Source organism: Varroa jacobsoni, unplaced genomic scaffold (genome assembly GCF_002532875.2).
Source record: "Varroa jacobsoni isolate VJ856 unplaced genomic scaffold, vjacob_1.0 scaffold_574, whole genome shotgun sequence".
In the NCBI taxonomy this organism is placed as follows: domain Eukaryota; kingdom Metazoa; phylum Arthropoda; class Arachnida; order Mesostigmata; family Varroidae; genus Varroa; species Varroa jacobsoni.
The window spans coordinates 107,024-132,777 of NW_019213476.1; the positions used below are offsets into that span (position 1 = coordinate 107,024).

At 38.9% G+C, this 25,754-nt stretch overlaps 2 protein-coding genes across 3 annotated transcripts in view; one reads left to right on the forward strand and one right to left on the reverse strand.

The window, feature by feature from the left end:
- LOC111261628 (uncharacterized) overlaps nt 1-10,054 on the reverse strand; it is a 21,092-nt gene extending 11,038 nt beyond the window's left edge. The window contains exons 1-6 of one of the 2 annotated variants that reach the window (XM_086968786.1): nt 9,889-10,054; nt 6,537-6,731; nt 5,053-5,193; nt 4,507-4,694; nt 2,103-2,312; nt 1,112-1,265 (exon numbers count right to left, since the gene is read on the reverse strand). In XM_086968786.1, the coding sequence (XP_086824912.1) occupies nt 1,112-1,265; nt 2,103-2,312; nt 4,507-4,694; nt 5,053-5,193; nt 6,537-6,731 (888 nt within the window). In that variant the 5' untranslated portion in view covers nt 9,889-10,054. The remainder of the gene's footprint in view (nt 1-1,111; nt 1,266-2,102; nt 2,313-4,506; nt 4,695-5,052; nt 5,194-6,536; nt 6,732-9,888) is intronic. The other variant, XM_022835242.2, reaches the window with a different exon arrangement.
- An 8,478-nt stretch (nt 10,055-18,532) lies between these two features.
- On the forward strand, nt 18,533-19,334 carry LOC111261627 (uncharacterized). The gene is made up of 2 exons (XM_022835241.1): nt 18,533-18,730; nt 18,999-19,334. Exons 1-2 carry the CDS (start codon nt 18,533-18,535, stop codon nt 19,332-19,334), a joined length of 534 nt encoding a protein of 177 aa, XP_022690976.1.
- Nucleotides 19,335-25,754: the final 6,420 nt, after the last annotated feature.

Here is a 25,754-nt window from a genome sequence, read left to right on the forward strand (position 1 = left end):
TATATATATATTGTACTGAACGGGCACTTGCATAATAGTAATGGAAAAACATTTTTCTCAACGAACAAACTATAACTTTTGTTACGATTAGGAGATACTTAAGCATAAGCAAAAATAGACACTAAAGACTGACTGACATGTGGGAAAATTTACTACTCTACGTATTGGAGTAGCTGCAGATGGTTCGGTAAGCCATAGACGCCGTGAACGTGCAGCTACGTGCTCTTTCTGTAGTTTGTAGAGCTATTGTCTCTCACACAACACACTTATTTTCTTTACGGAGATAACAGGCATAGATCTTGAGCTAAAATATCGTTTTTAAAGGTCTCTGAAATGAAGACGCAATTGCTCTAACTGACTTCTTTACAAGATTTTTGTGTTATGAAGCAGAATTCAACGACACTTTCTTTATCGTACGCTGTACTCAACACGGCTTCAAAAATAGCCCTTAGATTAGTGTAATGTAGGTCTCGGCCTGACTTGATTTCGACCTAAACCTGATTGCCGATTTCCTGGCTCGACAGTCTAACGCTTCGGTTGCAAACAAAAATTATAGGTTAGGACAAAAATAACAAAATTGAAACAGGTGATACGTCATTACCTCCCGCTGGCAATGATAAACGCTTTAGATTATAAACATGCCTATCGTACATAAGCATGTTTAGAATATAGCCAGACCTTTTATCTGTCAGGTCGTGAAAAAATATGGGCTACATCTTTTTTTTGGCAAGTGCTGGACTAGCTGGTGCTATGACTAAGAACTAATGATGGTATAACGAAAGGCTGTGTTAAATAGGGAACGTAACACGTAGTGTACTTTTTTTGAGAGCTATCATCTCATAGAGCCACTAATACACATGTGTCTGTTCGTAACTATCCTATTGACATAATTTATTACTATCAATAATACGGATTAAATGCTGAATATGAAATATTGGCCACCGTCGTGAACATAGTAGTCAGTATAAATGACGTAGGGGTTTCTCGAATAGTGCTCTGGTTTTAGTAAAAATGATGTATTGGAAAAGTCTAGATTACTCTACAGCAGCTTAATAGTGACTAAAATCTTGTAGTTTTAATCTAATAGTAGACTTGTGGTGTTATTATTTACCGGATATTCAAGTATGGAGGCGGTCGGCATACATTTTATGGGAGCTCCGGCCGCTTGTAGAAAATGAACAAGCAGCATTAGTGCACTTAAATAATCTTTTTGATCCACTAGACGAAGCAGAAAGGCATTTAGTAAAGCCCATAGAAATGAGTAACTGAAACATAGACAACAAAAGAGCAGTCATGGTGTCAAAATCATTCCATATATAACGTACTCGTTATATATGGTATGATTTTGGAAAGGATTACTCGTAAAAGCAAAAATCGCGGAACTCAGGTGCTTTACGTTCCTTACATTGAACAAGTACAGCAATATAGACAAGCAAACAACCTTCATGTATGAAGATATAGCTTCGATAGCGAAATTTTTTAAAAAAGCTAGTTTAAACTGTTCAGGATCTGGAATCTTTAGGAACTAAAGCTTAATGTTTTCGACAGAAAACTCAGCCAATTTAAGTATGCAACTATATTGGAAACTCGGCCTTGCCCTTTCAATAATAATCTATTTATTATTCTATTATAAAATTTCAAGACACAAGACTCTAGGATCTTAGTAACAGTGCTTTTAACCCCATCTTGTCTATTGATTTTAACAATTTATTAATTTAAGAAATTCACATCTTACTACAAATGACAATATTGTGAAGCAAGGCTTGCTGAATGTACAGGGTTACAAAAAGCTTCAGTCCACACTTCTCCATTTTTTGTCAGAATAACGTTCAGACACTTTTTTTTTTGCTTTTTTTATTTTTCCATTTGCTCCACTTTCTTTCCTGACGTTTAAGAACTGCCTTTTATTAATTATTATTAATAAAAGACAGTCTTTAAATATATAAATAATAATTATTATTACTTTATTACTTATTGCGTATTGTTGCAATATCATAGCTGCTTTGAGCCTTGCGACATAACACACACGAGCCCGAATGAATGTGAACATTAGGGTGATAATCTCTCAAATCGACTGAACGGTGTTTATCAGAAAAACGTACCCCATAAGTACACCTCGATTTTCAGCGAACGTCTTGACAAACTTCACTGCCTGGTGATCGAACAGGTATCCAATATCTGATCTTGACTTATCCACCTGTCCTGTCATATCGTTGAGTTTTTTGATAGCGGAAGCCAGCTTTGCACCTCCAAAAAATGCTCCAGCTATTGAACGGCACAGAGTCACAACCTGATGCGACCGAGGATTAAATCTAAAAGAAGAAAAGTCATATACGCTTATAAAATCTAAAAGAAAATGCGCGTATTTGTATCATTCGCTTACAATGAAAGTGTTCGTCAATATTTACTCGTGAAATTCCATGCCATTTTCAAGTTCTAACATTCGCACACATATTCGTAAGAACAGGTTTTTCTACATCTTTTTGTCCTTCAGGGCAACACATTACAGCATAAGAATATAGCGAGAGAAAAACGAAGTGTTGATACAAAACGATGGGAATCGCACTCTCAAACACAAAAATCAACTTTCTGTATGCATGTGTTTTGTTCTTGAGATGTGAAACAACAAGTGGGACAAACAAGTTCCTTCATGAGTAACATAAAGGAGTGCATGAATAAAAAAAGTGGAAATTAAAGCTTTATTTAGTGTATGGTAAACATGTAATAATAGAAAATAAATAAATCAAAATATAAATAAAAAAATAAAATAAATATACGGGACTTCGAGAACACTATGACAGCAAAACCACTCGGTTTGTAAACATTATCAGATAAAATATCCCTAATCTGTATTATTTGTAGTACTTTTAGATGTATATGTTATCAATGCGTACAATGGGTACAACTCCTTTTTTCAGTGTTATGGAAAGAGGACTTTTTACGTTGTTATAAACAAAATTAAGAAAAAAGAGACCAGGCCAGCGAGTTTAAGTTTAAGAAGGAATTGTTGGTTTTACTGCGGACAAAAACAAACACTACAAAAGGAAGACAAGTCAAAAAAATACTAATGGTTCATCTTATCAGCGAACGTCGTAGAGAGTGTAATTGTACATCCCTAATAATGCGTACTAGATTGACGTATATAAGTAATGGCGAATATGCTTTTTCAAGTATTTTCTTTTCGCTTCTTTTGTCCACAGTTTATATGCTTCTACATATTGTTCGAAAATGCTCCCTCTCCTTCATAAGCCTGCAATTTTATTATGCAGAGAAGGAAATTTAAGTTCCAGAGCTTTAAAGATAGATGCTCTTGGAAAAAAAAGATGCATATTCGACACCTACTTGTCAAGGCCAAAGATCTGCCGAAGCAGCTCGAGATACATATATCTCGAGCTGCTTCGATATGTATAACCCTTGTCTGAAAGGACTGCTCAAAAGTGGTTTGTGAAGTCAGTAAACGCATTTTAGAACTGAGAGGTGCATTCCACTTTTTGCGACCGTCAAAGCTCGATAAAGACCGCTTAAAGGCATTTTTGAAGCCGAACCGCCAACAAGCGACTCGTGAATTCACCTAGAAATGGAACTAGAGTCATATGACTATTACCAAGTATTTATGCAATTCACTCAAAAATTATTACCTTGGGTACTTATAAACTTAACAAAGAGTACAAGGAAACATGGTGTCCCATTACCTCTCGTCACTGTACCAGTAGCAGCCAACGCAAACAACAATGAGAAGTCCCAATACAAAATTATTATTGATGATTACCGATGGACTTTTTGCATCAATATGACGTAGAGAAAGGAATGGGTAGCTTCGAGAGACACGTCTAGCTTATAGCCAAGCCAAATCGCTATCTCGAAAAGACCGTGATTTACATTTGGTGCGACTGCAAGGGTTTTATACATCGTTACCACTTCAGTCAATAAGGATCTATATATGACCTAGCTACTTCGTTAAACAAGGCTATCTAACGGAAAGAACCTGATAGACAAGGCAAACACATTTTTTTTTACAACAACGCCAGATCACGCATGGCAACAGGCGTTAAAGCGACTCCGCAAGAGCTTGACAGAGAATTAATAAATTTTTTGGGAGGTTAATGTATATTATAGATGTTAGTACAGTGCAGTACAGATATGAGTTTCATTCAACTGTTCTATCGGATAGGAAATCTGAAAACAGGATGAACCTCCCCCTCTTTTCGTCTAAAGCTTCGTGCCATTCAGAGTACAGCATCTAAGCTAATGATTCATATATACTGAACTTTACCTTTTTTTATATCCGTCGATATCACATAGATTGTAAATGCATAATACGACCTTATAGAACATTTAGCTAAGGAAATGTACGCAGTGTCTTACACAACACGTTTTGACACAAACACATGTATACATTAAAAAGCATTAAGACATTTGAACAACTGACGTGAGAAGAGTACAGCGTATTGTAAACAAGCTATGTCTGTTAATGTTATAGATAATCAAATAGTAAGGCCAACAAACCTGGACACTTCAATCGCGTATGAAATGCCATTTTTCCAGAATTTCACCTGCTTCTCTAAGTCTAAAGGTGATTTATTGTCCGGTACTGCGGTACTGTAGTCCACGATACAGCTCTGAAGGGCACTGACGAGTTCTACAAAGAGTGGCGTTCGAGGTAGCGTCTCGTAGAGGAAAGTTGAAAGGTCGTACTGAAAGATAGTATTTCGCAGATCCCAATATGCTTTAAAAAATATTACCACGCATTGCCAAGAGGGGTATGGATTATTCACTGTACAAAATATGTAGAGATGATTCTTACGTACTTTATAGCAACTGTTTATAGTCAGGTAGTTTTTTATTTTTGAAACATTTGACTATTTTCTTTTTAGAAAAAGCCTACGCTTTTGTTTTTCAAAAAATCATTAAAACTTTGTTTTATATGCATAAACTCTTTATGTATGCTAGGCAAGCTTGGCCTGAGGACTTCAGGAGCTCTGCATCCAAATATTTTAAGCGTAGTTTTTAAGTTGACTCGGACATCGCACACAATAAAATTGTTTTACTCACGATTAGATCAGGTCCTTCATTGAGACATACAGATGTCATGAATTCAGTCACAAAGAAAATCATTGCTTGCAAGATTATTTCAGCATCGTTGGTCCCTTCACTGTCCATAGTATTCAGCAATTCTAACGCGGGTTTCAGTGTCTACAAGATCGAAAAAAATATTACTTTTTATAACACCTTTACGCTATATGCACAAAAAGGGCTTTCTGTGCATAATTTTATTTTTATTATTATATTATAATTATTACCAATCAACATTATTAATCGATAAATAATCCATAATAAAGGTTTTATAATTACAAGGCCACGCAGATAGTCGAACAACCTGAAAATCAACAGGGTTTCCTAAATAAATATACACTGGTTGACACATCATAAGTTCCTGATCGTTGTTTTTTTTCAGAATTTAACTAGAAATAAAGCGTTAACCTTAAAAAATAGCGTTAACAAATTAACCTTAAAAAAAAAGGAGTATGTTAATACGTTATTGAAAGTATGAGAAATAGCAGCGCAAAATACAAAGACAATCGAAAACGAAAGAAGTTTCAGGATAATGCAACCACACGATTGACAATTGATCAAATAAAAGTTTAAAACTTTTGGTTCAGGATTTTCAAAGGCACCGTTCTGGAAGACCAAAATCATCAATAAGGTCAATTTATAGAACTGTCGTCAATAAATCATGCATCTATCGCACTTTAAAACGTTGTAAATGATGAAAAAGACATTACATTCAAAGAGTGACACATACTATCAATAAAGAAGAACAGTACCGAAAGAAATTACTTTTCGAATGATACTTGGAGAAATGTGAACAGAATACACAGCTATCAGGGGCAATTGTTTGGAGCAGGGTAGCAATATCCGTATTAAATGGCACAATTAGACGACATAATTCCACTTACTGTGCAAATTCACTATGTTACGCAAAAGCACCATCCACCTATACGATCTAAAAGCTGTAGCGTGGTGCGGCATTTCAAACAAAGCATTAATTGGACCATTCTTGTTTGAAAAAGCGGTGAGTGGAATCAGTAACTTGAATTTACTACAAGCGTTTGCTTCATCATGCATTCGACAAAGCTTTCTTAAAGATTTAGTTTGAACAAGACAAAGCATCCGCACGGTATTTTCGTGATATAAAAGCATACATTGATGGAAATTTTCCAATGGGGTGGGCTGAGCAAAAAGGTGCTATAGAATATTCTAACGCCAATGGATTTTCTTGTGGAATACCCTAAAAATCTAGGTTATCTAGGCCAGAAAATCGACGACATTAAAAGATTTAAGCCGTGAGTAAACAAGAATGCTCCGGAACATCAAATGTAGTATTTATTGGAGTTTGGCAATCAATAGCTTACAGTTATTAGCAGTGTATTGACCAGAATGGTAATAATTTTGAACACCTTTTGTAGTCAAAAAAATTACATGTGAGCAAAAATTTGACTGATGAATATTTAAATTTCGTAATATTCTATACTTACAAGTGCAATGCGTGTACAACATGCTGCATCCAAATCTCCAGTTTTTAGCGTTTCACGAAGAGCGTGTAACAACTTCCATCCAAGTATGGGCGCTTGACTCATGCTCTGTTCCAGTTCAGCCGTCAGTGTAGTTTTCTCCAGCCGTCCAGCTTTAAACCATTTCTCCACAAAGGGTTCCCCCACCGATAGGTTCATCTTAAGAGAGCGCATAACAAAAACATGAATAACGTTTCTCTCTCTCTTAGTAGTAGTGCTCTAACAGATGAAAACATTTATAATGTTATTACATTAATAAAAGCACACTCATTCTTCGCCAGTAGATCATCATTTTTTAGGAACTGGAAAACAGGTATCATAAATATCCATCTTTTGGCGCGTTGAACTTGGTACATCTCGTAAAGGAATTTTTCAAAAATAAAAATTGTGGTAAGCGGAAAGGTGATTATACTCGGCATATTTTAAGATCCATAACTGCAACAGTGAGATCCTGCCAAATATGACAGAGACAAGCATTTACCAACAAAATATCTGTATATAATATTGTGCTTAAATCATACTGACTGTTATATGAAACCTGTCGAAATTTGTCGCCTTCTATCACGCTCAGCTGCTGAGATCAATACTACATACAGATACTCTATTGAAAATATAATAGCTTTACATCAGCTAAATTAATTTTAAAATGATTTATTATAAATTTTAACAGAACAACAGAGCCTGTTCCTGCGCGGCAAACTGCTGCCATAGTTCGCAGAACAGAACACATTCTACTGTTCTGGAGCACCAAAAAAGGCGTTTGCCTTTTGTTGGTTTCCCCCGCTCTCTGGTAAAGACGGAATAGCCTCGATAAATCACCTTCTGGCTCATACATGGTTATTGTAGCATTGTCGTTCTTCGCAGTTCTTCCCAAGTAGTGTCGGTATTAAAACCATTCAAGATAGAAAGCTCGCTACAAAATGACGATGGTGCAAAAACGGCCACAAGAATTTTTACATTAAGCAGTATCCTAAATACAATTTGATGACTCGTTATCTTGTCGTGAAGCTGTCTGCTTGTTATCAAGAATATTCGACATCTGCAGTATAGAAAGCAGCCGATATGAACTAGAGCCGCGAACCACAAAATCTTATATATAGTACAACAATTCCTCGCGGAATCGTCATTTGCACAAGCTTCGCTACTAAAGGAGGGACGCAAAAAGCAGGTTGAAAATCGTATTGAGCATATCGTATATACTTTTGACAAACAAATTTGTCCACACAAATTCCGACTAGACTGGTGTAGACACTGAGATAGAAACTTTTGTACAAAAGAATTTTTCAGTGGCCCTAGTTGAGGGAGACGTTTTTTATTTCTGGCGTTATATTTAGCAATGTTATATTTAGTAATGGCGTAACAATGCTTCATCATATTCAGCCGATATCTCAACCAACCGATAAAATCCGCCGGATCGTGGTATTTCATATATTATATCGCGGTTCGAATGAGCAGTCTAATAATAAGTTTAGAGAAACGAGTAAATTTCCGTTAAAGTTTTTGATAACATTAGTATAAGGTGAAGTTGATTTGAAAATTACGGCTTTTTCCCGATTCAGTTTTCAATTGTGCTTACTAAATAAAAGTAGCAAACATAAATACTATGTAAATGTCTCCCTTCGCAGAAAAATGACTTATGCGTCTGGTGCTAATAATTTTTTGTGCAAAATTGTTGTCGTCCTGAGTCCAAAAATACCAGACTGGGCTCGCAAGCAGACGCTGCTAATGAATTATCAGTTTTCAAGGTTAACACTGAAATAGAAACAAATGTTGAATTAATTTTCAGTATCATTTAAAAGGTTCAATTCAAAATGCATGTGCTTTGATGTCACCTGATGGAAGTTAGGCTTCCCGCTAAAAAAAAGACTACCTTTTGTAATTTAGTCTAGTCATTTTCAAGACTTAAACCTAAAAAAAATGCTGTAGGCCATAACGGACAAATAGGTTAGCACTACGAAATCCAAATACGCATCAGAATAACAACTTCGATGACGAAAAAACTATCTGCGCACTTAATATGCTATAAATAAAACGGGGTACCGTAGGTTTTTTCAAAACTACGGCATCAGTAAACTGAGACAGGAAATATAGTTAACTGCAAAGTATGGTTTTGTGTTCAAATTTTCATATTAAAAAAATTATTCCGACATGAATGATCCATAAATGTAGTAAACTTTATGCCACTTCTACCTATACATACATATGCGACGCTATTCCACTACACAAATTCTACTGTTCCATTACACTAGCACCTGGCATGCCTGGCTTAAACTTTTTACAAGTAATTTTAAATAAATACGTAAAACTGACAGATCGTGTTTCAGCGACCGCAAATATGATGACTTGCTGTAGTCGGATCCTAGTGAGTCCAACTTCACATTTCATGGTAACATCTCGTACTATATACGAGCCAGCGCATTCACACTCACGACTGTGACCGGTGCTGAACGACTAAGTGATGATGCTTTTTAGGTAAGCGTGACTAGTTTGAGTTTCTTTCTACGTAAGGTATCGAAATTGGAAAAAGAACGGATGTTACTAAGGGGCAGAAAACACTGATTAGCACAATGCTGCGACAAAATAAATGTGCGACACGAAACTGCTAAAACACTTCATGTTTTCCAGTACGCAATCATTAAATTTAAAAGTTAAGAGAAAACCTCATCATCGCGTAAAATTAATAACAAAAGTAAAAAGTTATACTAAAGAGTAGAAGGACCATATGATCAGTTGCTAACTTCAAAAAGTAGGTTTGTCTCTTAATGCCTTGCAGAGTATAATAAAAAACCGTAAACCTGCTGTGTGCAAAATTGGGCTTCATTGTTTAATCAAAGACATTGGGTTCAAGAGTAGTAGCTTTGCCAAGAAACGTTGATATATGAAATAATGAAAAAAAAATGGTAATATGTGGCAATAGGATCCACTTATGGCTGAGATAGCGAAAAGCTGCACGAAAAGTATGCTGCAAAAAGCAGCGCTAAGTGCCACTGCCAGAGGCACCGCCATAAGATGCTATTGCTCGCGACCACATCACATCGGTTGTCAGCGATTTAAAAATGTTTGCTGGTGTCTTCGTCGGCATGTAGAGTAGCATTAGTAGTAGTAGAACAATACTGGTTTTGTAGTCAAGAACCATTTAAAAATGTCTCGGTACTGCGCAATTGGTCTTTGAAGTTGATACTATCTGATTGAATATATATATACATCCTTGGCCCTTTAAGCCGCCCCGTCGATGTATATATTTTCGACATACATATATAGTATATAGGACGTGTTATTAAATAAAGAAACAAACAAATATTCATCATATATGTACCTTGATGCTCTTTTTATCGTGGTTTCATACGTTTAAATAGTAACAGTCAACGGCACGAAAAATGTGAAGACAAGCACGGTTGTATTCCACGGTTATTTTAATACAACGTATTGAACAACACATCTCACTTAGTCTGCAACATGTCTCCGGCAGACGCGTGCACCGGCGCCGCGTTGCTCTATTGACAAACATTGCTAGTTAAATTCGTCTGCGTCACAGTTGCAAGCTAAAATTTATTAGTCGACCAAAGAGATGGTTTTATTTATAGAATTATAACTATTATCTTTAGGTTTTCTTTAGGAGTTACTGTGAACATTTTAAAAACAACAAGCAAAACATAAAAAAATTATTGTATTGCGTAAATAACTGAGTATAATATTTATTAAAAATAACATCTGTTACGAAAAACATTGAGCAAGCGATCACCGTTAGTTTTCAATAGTTTCAGGATAAAATACTCTGTAACAGTGAAAATCTTAGTACTATCGGCTTTGTGTGTGTTATGTCAGATATGGATAAATGGGCGTAACTATAAACAAGAACTGTTATACGAGTAGTCACTGAGGGGGGAGGGGGGGAATTCCCACGTTTCTTGACTGCACGTTTATTTTCAATATGGTAGAATCTATGTGCACAGACCGTCAATACACCTTGAGCCGAAATGAGGCACATGCACATCTGTGCATCACATAATTTTCTTATTATCGTGAAGTTATTCAAGTTACCAGTATTATCGTTAGATTCATATCATTCATTGACATAATCATGTGAAAACGCATTGACTGTTTTTCTGAGGCTATATATATATAACCTGCTTATGCTGGCATACACTTTTTTTATTACACATTTTTCTTATCTTTTGTTTCTAAGACTATTTAAACAAAAATAAATATTTCAATGAAGTCTTTTGTATGGCGGAAAACGAAGGCCAGAGTGTAATCAAGATTCTATTATAATTCCATAAATCTAAATTCCAAAATAGTTTAAAGAATTGGATCGGTTTTTGGTAGTTTCGGAAAATCCCCTAGCTGGACAATCTCGTAGGAAAGGTCTGGTGTAACACAATGTGCGGACAAGTTTAATTATGAAATATCAAATAACGATATAAAAAAGACGACACATTGGGTTTTAGATCAATAATAATTGTACGGTGGGTTTATCACATTTTATTTACTTGCCATATTTAGTGGTTGCTGAAAAAAACAATACTAAAGCTTTTTGTGCATTTTATGAGCCCCGCATTGCGCACGAGCATGAAGTGTATAAAGTTGCCCTTTTGCTGTTATTCTTAACATAATAACCTCTGTACCTTTACAAGTACCCGCATGGAGCAAGTTTAGTTAGCTAGCCAGCTGCCTCACGCACCCTGCTAATAATAATAAAATCCTACTTCATATCTAAAGAAACGATCTTACAGCTTAAGGAAGTGAAAAAATGTGGGGTACAAAAGGCCGCACTGATTTATTAATACCATCGGTTTTCACGATTTTTGAAGGAATTGTTAGTATAACATCTGGTACAGTTCGGTTCTTGTTTTATGATTTTTAGTCTTAGCCTTTGCGATCCTCTGCCTTCGGTTAGCAATGTACATTGTTGAATTTACTAATATACTGCAAGATATAATTGTCAAAAAAAAAACTGAACGTACTTTGGGTGTTTATTCTTTTATTAAAATAAAATGACTGGTCGCAAACTTAACGTGTTCTTTTGGTCTTTAGGCCATTATTCCGCTACCCAGGCCTTTGATCGAAGACACCCGATTTGTGAAATTTTAAACTACCTTATGTAAATTCACTAGAACTTTAGGATGGGACAAAATCCTGCATCACTTTGTGTAAATCATTCAGTGATATCTGACAAGCTATACTAAAAGTTTAGACAGAAATTTTAACTTTAATAAACCTAATGGATTAAAATGCAATGGAGGATACATTCATGAATCACGTATAAAAAACATGAGCTCCTTACAGTGTTTTCTCTACAGCTTTTACAAAAATATTTTCGTCAAGTTATTATTATCCGGATAAATGTAAATAAATAAAACTAAAATATAGTTAAAATAGTTATTGAATTTAAACACACATAAAAATCCTCGCAATTCTCGAGTTGTGTCAAATGAGATAGATAAAAAAAATACTTGCGCCAATGCCACGTGAACTATAGCCAAACACGGTTACGAAAGCGGTGCGAAAAATAGAATTAGAATTCAATTTTTAATAAAAACGTTTGAATCATTTGGTCATGGTTTACATTTTAATATTATTACTGAAAATAGCTTTTTAGATGTGCATGTTGAACTAAAGATTACTACCGTATACTGTACTGGGTTACTGCATTAAAGAATTTCGCAAAGTGCTCAGGTCGTTTGAAGCTCCGTTTACTGAGCCCAGATAAAAAAGGAAATCAGAGCAGAAGAAATAAAATTGCTCAAAATGTGTCAAATCAGAAAAATGGGAAATTTATTCGGATCATGAAATTTTTCCAACTAATTTCAGGATCGTGCAACCTTGGTGTACACTCACGCAGTAAACAGCTAAAGCAAGATTCAAATATTCGAAGCTAATAGGAAGAATTATTTTGCTTGGTTGGGGGTGAGTGATTATAACGCAGTCTTGATGCCATCTGACATAAATCCCAACAAATGACGAACAACAGCTAAGAACCTGAGGTCATGATGGGATATTTGTATGTTACACCCATTGCTATAATGGCTTCATACATTTAGACGCTTACTTTTAGCGTGCTAGGCTAACTAAAGACCCCGCAAAAGCTTAGACACACTCCGTTTTGTGGTAGAAGCCAGTCATCAGATACCGGACGTAAAACTGGAATAAAGAGGTTGGCTAAAGTCACTTTTAGATTTGATTAAGAACTAACGAGAGCATTCTTAAACTCTGACTATGAGAAGTAACTTCATACGAATATTAATATATAAAGTCAATGGTTTTCTCTTGTGAATAGGTGTAACGATGAAGGTATTAGTAATATTAGTGTAAGGTCCTCTCATGTGTCAGGTATAAAATGGTAGTTAAAAAACGATATCCAACATTTCCATATAAATTTTGTAACTACTTTGGGAATACATTAAGACCCCGCTGCTGCCTACGGAAAGTATATTTATCGGAAGAATAAAACTTCCTAGTACCGCCGTTGACGAGTCTCCCTTTTGCAGTTAACCCTGAACTTTTTTATTTGTATAATTTAATCTAGCAAAGGTTGTTGCATAATTACGTCTGCGACTAAATCTACGTCGCGCTTTAACTTCTCTTAGTTTGATATTTGGGCTACATCTACTTTTCAGTTTTTGTAACTTCAATTGTTGGAGTTATATATATCTTAAGATATGCAATTTTCCGAAAACCTGTATAAGCTTTTTCCTTGCACTCAGCTTCTAATATTTAAGCCATTCTAGACGCCGATATGCAATAAATACCTTTCAGTATATACTTCAGCTGTTACAAAAAAAATGAATTAGAGTTTCGGAAAACTATTAGCTTTGTGAACTGACAGTGCAACACCAAAAAAATAAACATATTTTTTATAATGGTGCCAAACAAAACAGCATGTATAATAACTTAAATTCTAGATGGTCACTCAATACCGAAGGCATCAGAATATAAACACCTTGAAATCAAATTCAACCATTCTGTGGATTTAGGGGCACACTGCACAAGCGACTCTCAAAATGTAACATAGTCATGAGGATTCCAACGAAACGGGATGTAAGCATGTACCTCAAACTGTACTGCGTGCAAAGTGGGCATACTGCTGTTTTCACGTTTGGGCTTAAGATTTTCACAGCACATGCATAATAGGCTTACAGAGTGAATAGCATATACATAATCTTCCACGTGTTGGTCGAACCCATTCTAACGTCTTAGACCACTTGCTTTAAAGATGATTTAATAAAATAGCGCTCTTGTATGTGCCACTGTATAGCTCTTTATTCAGTATTTCACCTGGTATCTTTCTAATGACTAAATCATAAGCCTTGGAATTATTACCATGGTGCCCAATCGTATTAGCCGTTTTTAAATGGATAAGTTAAAGCATTTTTTAGCTTGCTAAGACAACCCTGTACCTTCATTTGTGTCGATAATTGGTACACACTATCGTAACAATGGGCTGAAAGGTATTCACAAATTCTGAGTGTTTTTTTTTGAAGATGTATTCGCCACTAGATTCAAAATACAGAATTCGGGCACCAAAATTGTTAATAGTTTTTAAAACATTTGTATTAACTACATACTCAGTCAACGACTGGCATCATCGCAAACGATTTGTTCTTTGTTTCTGTTTCTCTTTTTGAAGACTCCGTTTGTGCACATTGGTTTACCGCTTTACTTGACTACTGGAACTGCCTTCACCAAAGGAGCTCCAGTAGTCAGGTTCGTACGTAACGTAGAGAACGTAAAGAGCATTGCAGTGCACAACAATCGGTATGGAAAGGAACATGGGAGTTCTTTCACGTAACGCATCAGACCGGCTGCCATAACACATGGGCTTTCGTCGACATAAATAGATGAATCGACATCACAACCAAACATTAACCGGCGCGATACCAATGCAGTACTCGCTCATCACGTAGATCGACAAACATCTTCTTTCATGTTGTTCCACGATCGTTTGTAAAAGGTAATGGGAGCGCTCTGTTCGGCCTCTTTTACTAGCCATTCATCTTCCCACCAACTAGAAAAAGGGCGAGATTAATTTGCGCTCCTTTTTTGCGCGTCCATAGTTGTAACTTTTGATAGATTTCTGTTGCTGGCAGTGTGAACTTCTTTTACAAATTCACAACAAAAAGTAGCGTTCGACAACCAGATGACTTATAGTAGCGGTATGTGGCATGAGAACGTACTTTAGAAATGCGAGCTCAGTGTAATTAAATAGGAAAGCATTGCTAAACGCTTCCAGATCATCGAAAAACCAAAGTACGCTGTTGGACTGTCTCTAAATCGAAAGGACTCAGTGCTATTTTTACCGATAGCCTGCGTGGTTTATTAATTGATATGGCTGCTACTAGTTGTCCCACTTGAGATATACTTGACGAGCAATACGCTAATAGATGAGAGGATCAAAACCATTTAAGTGGACGGTTTGTACGGCGACTTCTGCCAAGCATAAGGCCATTCGCATAAAGCAGCACATCAACCTGATTATACCAGTTGACGACACTAAGCAGACCACTAAGGTGTACAGAGAGCAAAGCGTTAACGTTGTCACCTTAAGCCACTTCACTAAGTTGACTAAATAACCTAAGTTCTGCGATACAGTCATCCACAGAAGCCTTGTTCTCTTAGAGTATGTCCCTTAGCGATCATTTACCTGAACGACTTTGAAGAGGATTTCTCGCTTATAAATCTACAAGTAAAGCAAAAAGAGAATGTCATTCGCCCGTTCTGGACTGGAATCGAGTATGTTTCGGGGGTGTGGAGCAAGTAAAAAGAATCAACCCCTGAAAGCAAAAACTGTGTTTTTTCCGGAATAATTCGATGATTTCCTCAAAATTCAGGGAAACTGTTAGTTAAAATCAAGGCGAAAAGTTCATAACACTGACTCATAGAATATTGCACCAGATTCAAGGTTTTTCTAAGACCGCCTGTCCCTTTAAGAATTACCATACAATCATTAAGCATGCGATCTCTCCGCAGTAAAGGCCATAATGTTGTAGTTGCCGGCCAAGCCTAAACCAAATGCTATATTGGCACATAGTCTGGTTATAGCAGGCAGCACTTCTGAAACCATATCTACGTGTTGTTTATATGCATATTTGTACAGACTCAGCAATTCAGTTTATATGGAGCTTGCCTATGATCTAAACCTTATTAACGCCAATTAATGCAAAAGGACATCATAACGGACATTGACCATACATACATCAGTTGCAAAACTAGCGCATTGACTTTAACAGGTTTATGCACACCAGACTTTATTGCTGCGCTCTTCGTATGATGCTGTGAGTCCCTCACCCACTAAACTCTAAGCCCCATCTTTGGACATCGGTTCGAAATTGATATAAATGTTGCTTCAAACTTCCTGTCAGAGACTCAGCTTTTTAAGTGTATAACCCGCATTATATATTGGCGTGTCTCTAAGAGCTTCAAGAACAGGTATCTAAAGATTAAATCTCTTAAATTGATATAAATGTGCTTGCAGGCGATCCAGCTTTGACGATTGGCCGTCCGTAATTGCCAGCTTCCTTGACAGGAATATATTTAAATTGTAGTGAAACATATATATATATATCGGTGCTTAAGATATCTGTTATTCCCGTTCAACATTGTGCGGTCCAAACAACGTAATGATTATTTTGTGTACATAATTTGAGTAAATAGAAAAAATTGTTCGTTTCACGATGTCTCTTTCCGCTGTTCCAGCGAATTCCCCAAAAGTGAATTAAATAGCCAAATTTTATGCTGTTTCTGTATTCGGGAAAAAAGTGCTATGAGATAACTATATAATGTTTTGAAGCACTCTAGTCATGAAAAAGCATAATAAGTAATAGTCAATCCGTTCATCAGTAATTGCATTTCAGTATTCTGCGTCATTATCAGATCGAATACAATAATTAAACGCTGGCAGTAAAAGATCCGTTCCAAAAACAGCAATAACCACGATCAACATCGCGAAATTTTTGGAAATCATAATTTTTCGTATTCACGAAACTATGAAAACTCTAATTACAAATATTTTTTTTTTCAAAAATACTGCTCTAACATATTTTTTTCTTCTTTTTTTAAACGATAAAGCCAGAATAATGGTTGTGGTAAAACCAGACCATAGCAACAAAAACAATTGTCCCAACGTATATAGATATTTTTAAAACAATAAAATCAGAATAATGGTGGTGGTAAAACCAGATGACAGCAACAATTACTGCTTGTGTTAGTTTGATAAGTACATTACAGTGCTCCCTATTTCAACGAAGTTAGTGTCTTAGAGTGTTAGTGAATGTTAAACATTCAATCCATAATCGCTGTGCATTCGTAGGCGAGCCGCATTTACTACCGTCACTTGCCCTCTGCTTCACGCGCTTGCAACGTGCATTGAATCACTAACGAATGTGCTGTTGCGGCCTATATACAAGCAAATTGACATAGATTTCTAAGTATTTGGTACTTAGCTGATCAACTTGATACGGTCAACGAACACAGGCAACATAGTATTTCCTCTAATGGTTTTAATCTAGATGTTAATATATGGAAGTGTTAATCTTAACGTTAGAGGTTAGTGTGCGTTCAGGATTTTAAGAACGTTTAAGTACCCGTCGCTAACATTAAAATTATTTTAAACTACAAACTTTTCAACAGAAAGCAATCATTGTTGGATACTGTGTGCATGCTAATATTGTATAACTTGTTTGTAATAAAAAGAACAAAACAGTTAATAACGTTCATTGTTCATATCCACGTAATACGTCATTTCTTATAATACACAGTAACAGTAGCGGCATGATGGCCGGCTAACTTAGCAATACTGTTATTGACAGGATCATAAGATGAATACCGCTCAAACTCAACGTTGAAATCGCGTATTCTAATAAAGCTAGAATCTTGGATCCTGTATGCATGGTAGCATTGTATATGTATATGTATCACTCGTTTTTTTTTTTTTTTTTAATAAAAGGACGAAAATATTTAACGATGTTCATTATTTGTATACATGTGATACCTTGCTTTTCATAAATCTAGCCATAAAAGAGTATAATAAATGACTAAAACCATTTTCGTAGTCCAATCAGTTCATTAATAACGACATTTCGATATTTTTATATCATTACCGGGTCGCCGACGCTGTTACAATCGATGCTACTGCTAAATAGCGTTCTATGCTGCCACTCTATGAACGCTATTTTTTTTTTGACGATCCTTTTTTTTATATTACACGACTATCAATTTAATATAAACAAAGCAAAAATTCGTTGCTTAGCATTAGAATTTCCTCTATTAGAACCGCTCTCCTTTTACTGGCTCTGGAGATGGTGTTACTGATAGCGCGAACAGTCAGAGCGGAGAGCAACGGAGAGAGAACATGGAAAGAGAAGCACTTTGCATCTTCGATTTTGCTCTGTTTCAGACGAAAATGCCAATATGTGGATAGGGTCCTCAAGATAGCGAGAGAGGAGATGCAAGCTGAAGACTAGAAACTTCGTGCTTCTGATCCTGTTGGATGTTAGAAATGCCTTTAATAGCATGAACTAAGGAAAACTGATGGCGGCACTGGAGGAGAAGAAGATCTTCATGTATCTACGCAAAGTCATCAGCTCGTATTTAGAAAACAGAAGACTGGAGGCAGACGGGACGAAATACAAGGCCACAGCTGGGGTTCCGCAGGGATCGGTCCTTGGACCAACACTACGGAACCTAACCTATGAAGGCGTACTACAAGTAACGGATTTACCGGCAGAGGTTGAAACTATCGCATATGCAGATGATCTGGCTCTTATTATCAGAACCTAGAAAATAAAGCAAACGACTCCTCCAGCTGATAAACCGGTAGACTACTTAAGGCTAGCCACGGAGAAGACAGAAGCAATATACCTTACTGGGAAAAGAAGACCAGAGGGGTTAATCTCTTTTTGAGGGATATCCAAAGCAGTATCCAGAGAAAAGCAAGATACCTTGGCGTGATGCTGGACACCGCGATGACTGGAGGGGAACACATTAAGTATGTAGCTGCAAAGGTGGGAAAAACAGCCTTCAACAACCCCCGCATTCTGCCTAGAGTAGGAGGAGCTTCTGAGGGCCGCCGGAGACTACTAGCCTCTGTAGCGGAGGCTACAGCGCTATACGCCGCCCCAGTGTGGGCAGATATGGCGCTAAGAACAAAAGCCAACCGCGACGTAGTGCTGGACGCTCAAAGAATAGTTGCAATACATGTAGCCTAGAGCGTATAGAACCGTGTCAACTGAAGCCCTTCTTCTACTGGCTAAAATGGTCCCATGGGATCTGCTTGCCAGCGAAAGAGCGGAACGCCATCAGAAAAACGAAAACAACGACAACAACATGGTCCTCGAAGCCACGATGGACAAATGGTAACGACAGTGGGAAGCTCCAAGACCAATAGTGGAAAAGAGTTCCAGGGTAGCTTGACTTGACATCTAATTCCAGATGTCAAGAAATAAACTCGCAGTAGCCATGGAGCTTACGTATCACACCTTGCAAGTTCTGTCGGGCCATGGACAGTTGCAGACTTACATGGCCAAGATCGACAAAACACAAGTGGACACCTGCGTACTCTGCGCGTCAGGCATGGGAGACGGAGTAGAGCACACTCTGCTTTATTGCCAGGCACTAAAAGGGGTCAGAGATAAGGACGTACGCAGAGAGATTTCAACGAAGGGAGGAGTAAAGGAAATGGTTGATATGATGACAAAGGATAGGAAGAACTGGATTAAAGTTACGGCCTTCTTTGACGACATTATGAAAAAAAAAGGAGCTTCTTGAAAGGACGCGCCGCAAGAGAATAACGGAAGGACAAGCTCAAAACAAGCAGGAGCCCGATACTCTACAGCCGGCTTTTATGGGAGAGTTGGAGACAAGGCCCCGCCCGGGACTTTGCACACCCGGTCTGGAGGGAAGCTCGAACGAGGATGGACCGGAACGGGACAAAGGGGATAATAGCCTAATGTCGGTTCCTGCAAGCTATGGTTTCGGAGTGATATCAAACTATATCCCAAACCATGGCCCAAGCTTACGAAGAGGCTCAGGGTTTAGCGGGTGAGAGTCCCACAGTGCCAGACAAAGAACAAATCTGTGAAGTCTGGTCTCCATAATGCATTCGTCCTCAACCTCCAAAAAAAAAGTTTTGGTTAGGTTAGGTTGTGTCGGGCATGCAGGACGGAGTAGAACATACTCTTCTTCATTGCCAGGCACTTAAAGCGGTCAGAGATAAGCAGGTACACAGAGAAGTCGCAACAAAGGGCAGTACTAAGGATATGGTGGATATGATGACAAGACAGGACGAACTGGGCCAAAGTTACGGCTTTCTTTGACGACATTATGACACGAAAGGAACAACTAGAAAGGACGAAACGTAAGAGAATAGTAGAAGGGCAGGCAATCATGGGTTCGATGCACTACAATTGGTATTAACAGGAGAACAGGGAGTACGGTCCCCCTCGAGACCTGGAGTATCTGGTCAAGAGGAAGGCCAGGACGAAGGATGGACTGGGACGGTTCAAAGGGAAGGATGATGAAATGATCGTTCCTGCAAGTCATGGTTTCGAAGTAATATCAAACATATCCCGAACCATGACCCAAGCTGATAAAGAGGTCTAGAGTTTAGTGGGTGAGAGTCCCACAGTACCGGAGAAAACACAATTCAGTGATGTCTGGTCTGCATAATGCATTTGCCCTTAATCCCTAAAAAAAAAAAGGTTAAGTTAGGTAAGGTTAGGTTAGCTGTTGGGTTAGCTCCCGGAGGTCCGGTCGTTGAAAGAAGTAGGAAATAATCAACGATCGGAAGGGGTTACTGGACCCCTACCGGGCGCGTCCCCAGGTAGCGGATAGGGGAAGGCCTTTCAGATATGGTAGGTACCGGGAAATTATACCCGGCGCGAACCAGAACCAGCCCCCAGGGAAATACCCATCGTTCTCTCACACATTTATTGTGAAATAGAAACGATGGACCCTGGGGACTCTAGCGGCGGAGAAAAGCCAACTCAGAGGGCTTCAACGACGTGAAGAGTAGGGGAGCGACGATAGAAAACGCCGGATTCGGGAGAGCCGGAGGAAATAAGACAAGTCGCTGGACAGGGACGAACGTGAGGATACCGCTCTACAACCGTGGGGCACTGACGGGCTGGCAGGTAGTACAGGGGGCCCGGGCGTCTAGTCAACATCACCTGGCTGCCCCATCAAGTAACCGAAAATCCCGCTGTTGTTGTAGTGCCGGATGACGACCGGAAGGGGCCCTGCAGCAATACTCGGGGGTCATTGCTGAGGCCACACGTATGAAAACCTGTCCTTCGATAAATGTCAAAAAGCTAACGGGTCGAACAACCGACGCTATCTTGCGAGCCACAAAAGAACAAGATAAACTGAAATCAAAATGGAAGATAAGATTGAAATAAATGCCGGTATCACAGTGCCACGGGTGAGAGGGGTCTCCAACCCTGGAAGAAAAGAAGAGACATATAAAGAAAGAAAACAAGGAAGGGGAGAAAAAGAAGGGAGAGACCCAAAGGAAGAACCTTCCCTGCACGAAGGAATGCCTACAGGGTCAAGACAAGTAGATGACAAAGACGTCATAGGAAAACAAGAAGGATAATTAGTTAAAGGCCACCTAGGGGAGACCCAACAACAGGTATGTAGGACTGGACATGAGGAAGAGGTGCATAGAAGCTACGAAGGGTTAACCCCAAGTAAAACACAGAAACAGGTTGGGACAAGGAAAAGAACTATGGAAGAAATAGTTTCAGTAAATAATACAGAGGATATAAGTCCAACAGATAAGAGACGAAAAGGAAATAAAGAAGCAATACGAACAGAATCCAAAAGCGTGGACGAAGCCATAGATACAGTTAAGAAGCTCTCAGGAATCTTAGAAATTCTATGCAAAAAATATAAAGTCACACCAAGTGACATCAAGGAAATGCAAGACAATTAGCCAGAGCGATTAGAACCTTGATAAGAACCGAGGGGACTAAGAAAAAAGGCTGAACTTGAACGCAGAAATAGTCTAGAGAAGCAAAAAGACACGAGACTGGAACTAGAACCACAGAAAATTCAAAATGGAAAAAAGAGAACGAGGAAAAGGAAACACACAAGGAAAACAAAGAAGTCATCTTGTGTAACAGATGCAAAAAGAAGACTGAAAAGGAACGCCTACAAGAGATCGAAGATACAAGGGTAGAGGAAGAGATAGAAGCGGAACTAACCGTAGTCAAAACAGAAGAAGACTTTAATCGTGTAGCTAGGAAGAAATGGCCCCAGAAAGTGTTTAAGCGGATTACAATAATAAAGGAAAATATACTGGCCATTAAAGACACAAGGGCGATGATAATTGAAAAAGGCCTCGAGAAGGATCAAAAGCTACTTAAATAACTTGATACCCAAATTAATGGAGCTAAGGAAGTAGGAAAAAGACAAAGTGGAGGGAAAAAGATGCTACCGCTGTAGGATCACGGGACATACGGCAAATAATTGCGAAAGAGTGATTCCCTTGTGCTACGAATGCGATATGGAGGGCCACAGAGCTACATCAATGCTATGCCCTAGGTATCGAACTCTAGTGGACCCTGTCCCCCCTTCTCCACAGGAGAAGAAGAGATAAAGACAAGAGAGAACAATGAAAATATAGCGAAAGAAAGAGAAGAAGAAACAAAGAAGAGGGAAAAGAGGACAAAAAGATCAACGACAGACGAGGAGAATTTTATAACACCATCAGCAAAAAAGACTGCTAAACGGCCCACTGAAGAACTAAGGATACAAAAGCAAAACGGGGATAGATATAGCAAGCGGACGATAAAAGGGATACTGCTATATACTGGAGCGGCATGAGGAACGTGGTAATACGGAGAAAGCGAGCAGGAAACGGTTTTATATGGGCGGAGATCAAAAACGTAGCAGTATTCTACACATGCTACTTTTCGCCCAATAGATCAATAGAAGAATTCAAAAAATTCCTTGAAGAACTAGGACAAAGTGTAAAACGACACGATAATAGGAAAAAGACTATTGTCACAGGAGATTTTAACTCAAAGAATGTAATATGGGGTAGCAGAAGTAACGACCGAAGAGGAATAGCGACCCTAGGGTGGATGGCAACAGAGGGACTGGCAGTGCTTAATGATGGAGAGGCTCCTACATGTGAACACAGTGGTTACCCATCACGGATAGACATCACATTAGTAAACAATGAGGCAGCAGCCTTCACAACAGGGTGGAGAGTCCTGGACGAGGAAGAAAGTGGTAGTGATCACAACTACATATTTTTTTTTCCAAGTCGAGCAAACAAGACCACTGGAAGGAACACAGAGAAAGACGAGAAGATGGCAAGCAAAGAAATTAGACCTCCCACTACGGCAAAGAGAATTAGACAGAAAATGCGAGCAAATCATGGTAAGCGAAACGGGGACTGGAGGGATACAAATAGAAGCGCAACAACTCAGTCAGCTTATGATTGATGCATCTGCAAAAGCTGATCCGCAACCGCCCATAGATCGGCACCACCACCGCCCAAAACACTGATGGAATAAGGAAATTGCAGATCTTAGGAAAATATGCATGAGGAAAAGGCGTACATACACAATAACAAGAGGCTGGCAGAGACACACGATTAATCTTCAGCCGGAAACAGAACAAAGAGCGACACAACAATTCCGGGAATACCAGGAAGCCCGAAATAAACTAGGACAAAGTATACGAGATAGTAAGGAAAAATCCTGGAAAAAACTCATAGAAGCAGTCGACCGAGACATTTTCAGATTCCCTTATCAAATAGTAATGGACATAATAAAGAAAAGATCACCACTAATTCCCCCAGACATAGTGATGGAAGCGGTAAGAAGCCTATTCCCTATGCAACCAAGGAGGGATGAAGCAACGATTGAGGTAGATGAGGGAGACATCCCCGAAGTAACTCTGGAAGAAATAACAGAAGCAGGAAACAAGATAGCAGCAGGGAAAGCACCAGGGCCCGACGGAGTCCCACCGGAAGTAGTCAAGACGTTGATCAAAAGATGGCCAAGGATATTACAAAAATTGGCGAACGACATATTACGGAGAGTAAAATTCCCGGATATATGGAAGGAAGCAAACCTAGTTCTGATTCCAAAACCCGGAAATAAGACAGGCTCTACGTCATTTCGACCAATCTGCCTTTTAAATACAGCAGCAAAAGCTATTGAAAGCGTAATAGTAAACAGACTGAACAAGGAGATTGAAGATAAAGGGGCAATATCGGAGACGCAATATGGCTTTAGGAAACACCGTTCCACGATGACCGCTGTGGACAGGGTCCTCAGGCTAGCAAAGGAAGAGATAAGAAGCACACTGAAGACCCGGAACTTTGTGCTACTAATCCTGGTGGATGTTAGAAATGCCTTGAATAGCATGAACTGGGAAAAATTAATGCAAGCACTAGAAGAAAAGAATATCTCTAAGTATCTTCGCAGGATCATCAGCTCATACTTAGAAAACAGAATACTAACAGCGGGTGGGACAAGATACACGATCTCAGCAGTAGTCCCACAAGGATCGGTCCTCGGCCCAATACTGTGAAATGTAGCTTGCAACAGCGTTCTGCAAACAACTGGACTGCCGGAGGGGGGTAGAGACCATAGCATATGCAGATGACTTAGCTCTTATAATCAGAGCCTGGACAGAGGTGGAACTAGAGAACAAAGCTAACGACTCGCTCCAGATCATAGAACGGTGGATGGAAGAACATTATCTAAGACTAGCCGCGGAGAATACAAAAGCATTATACCTAACTGGAAAAAAGAAGATCACAAGTACAGAAATATATCTGGATAATACTCAAATTAACATCTAGATAAGGGCCAAATACCTTGGAGTAATAATTGACATTGCAATGACTGCAAGAGAGCATATTAAACATGCAGCTAAAAAAGCAGAAAGAACAGCCCTTAATTTGTCGAGGATACTGCCCAGAGTGGGAGGAGCCTCTGAGGGCAGCCGAAGACTGCTGGCCTCAGTAGCTGAGGCTATAGCGCTATATGCGGCTCCTGTATGGGCCGAAATGGCGCTGAGGACAAAAATCAATAGAGATATATTGCTGGCTGCACAAAGAATCGTAGCAATACGTGTGGCCAGAGCATACAGAATTGTGTCAACCGAAGCACTCCTAGTACTAGCCAAAATGATCCCATGGGACTTGCTCGCCATAGAAAGAGCGGAACAAAGACAAAGAGATGAAACCACAGATAACGTAAGGGCGAGGGAGGAAACAATGAAGAAATGGCAACAGAAATGGGAAACTCCACGCACTTACGGAGGAGGAGAACCTCCTGGCAGCTGGACTCGACATCTAATACCAGATATCAAAAAATGGTATAGCAGTAGTCAGGGAGAACTAACATATTACTCCTGCCAAGTTCTGTCGTGACATGGACAGTTCCAGACATACATGACAAGGATTGGCAAAGCGCAAGTGGATATCTGTGTGCTCTGCGAGTCGGGCATGGAGGACGGAGTAGAACACACTCTACTTCACTGCCAGGCACTAAACGTGGTCAGAGACAAACAGCTACACGGAGAAGTAAGAACAAAGAGCAGTGCTAAGGAGATGGTGGATATGATGATAAAGGATAGAACGAACTGGGGCAAAGTCACGGCTTTCTTTGAGGAAATGATGAAAAGAAAAGAACAACTAGAAAGGAAGAGGCGTAAAAGAGTAGATGAAGGGCATACCCGAAACAATCATGGCCCGATGCTCAACAACTGGAATTAGCGGAAGTACAGGGAGTACGGTCCCCCTCGAGACCTAGAGTTTATGGTCTAGAGGAAAGCCGGAATGGAGGATGGACTGGAACGGCTCAAAGAGAAGGAAGATGAAATGAACGTTCCTGCAAGTCATGGTTTCGAAGTAATATTAAACATATACCGAACCATGGCCCAAGCTGATAAAGGGGTCAACAGTACCGGACAAAGCACAGTCAATTATGTCCGGTCTGCATAATGTATTTGCCCTTAACCTCCAAAAAATTAGGTTAGGTTAGGTTAGGTTAGGTTAGCTGTTAGGTTAGGTTAGGTTAGGTTAGCTGTTAGGTTAGGTTAGCTGTTAGGTTAGGTTAGGTTAGGTTAGCTGTTAGGTTAGGTTAGCTGTTAGGTTAGGTTAGGTTAGGTTAGCTGTTAGGTTAGGTTAGCTGTTAGGTTAGGTTAGGTTAGGTTAGGTTAGGT

Bases quoted from the DNA above. Each gene is read 5' to 3' on its own strand.
- LOC111261627 (XM_022835241.1), top strand. From the start codon at position 18,533: ATGACTGGAGGGGAACACATTAAGTATGTAGCTGCAAAGGTGGGAAAA. The intron at 18,731-18,998 runs GTAGTGCTGGAC...ATCTAATTCCAG, and splicing joins GAACAAAAGCCAACCGCGAC to ATGTCAAGAAATAAACTCGC.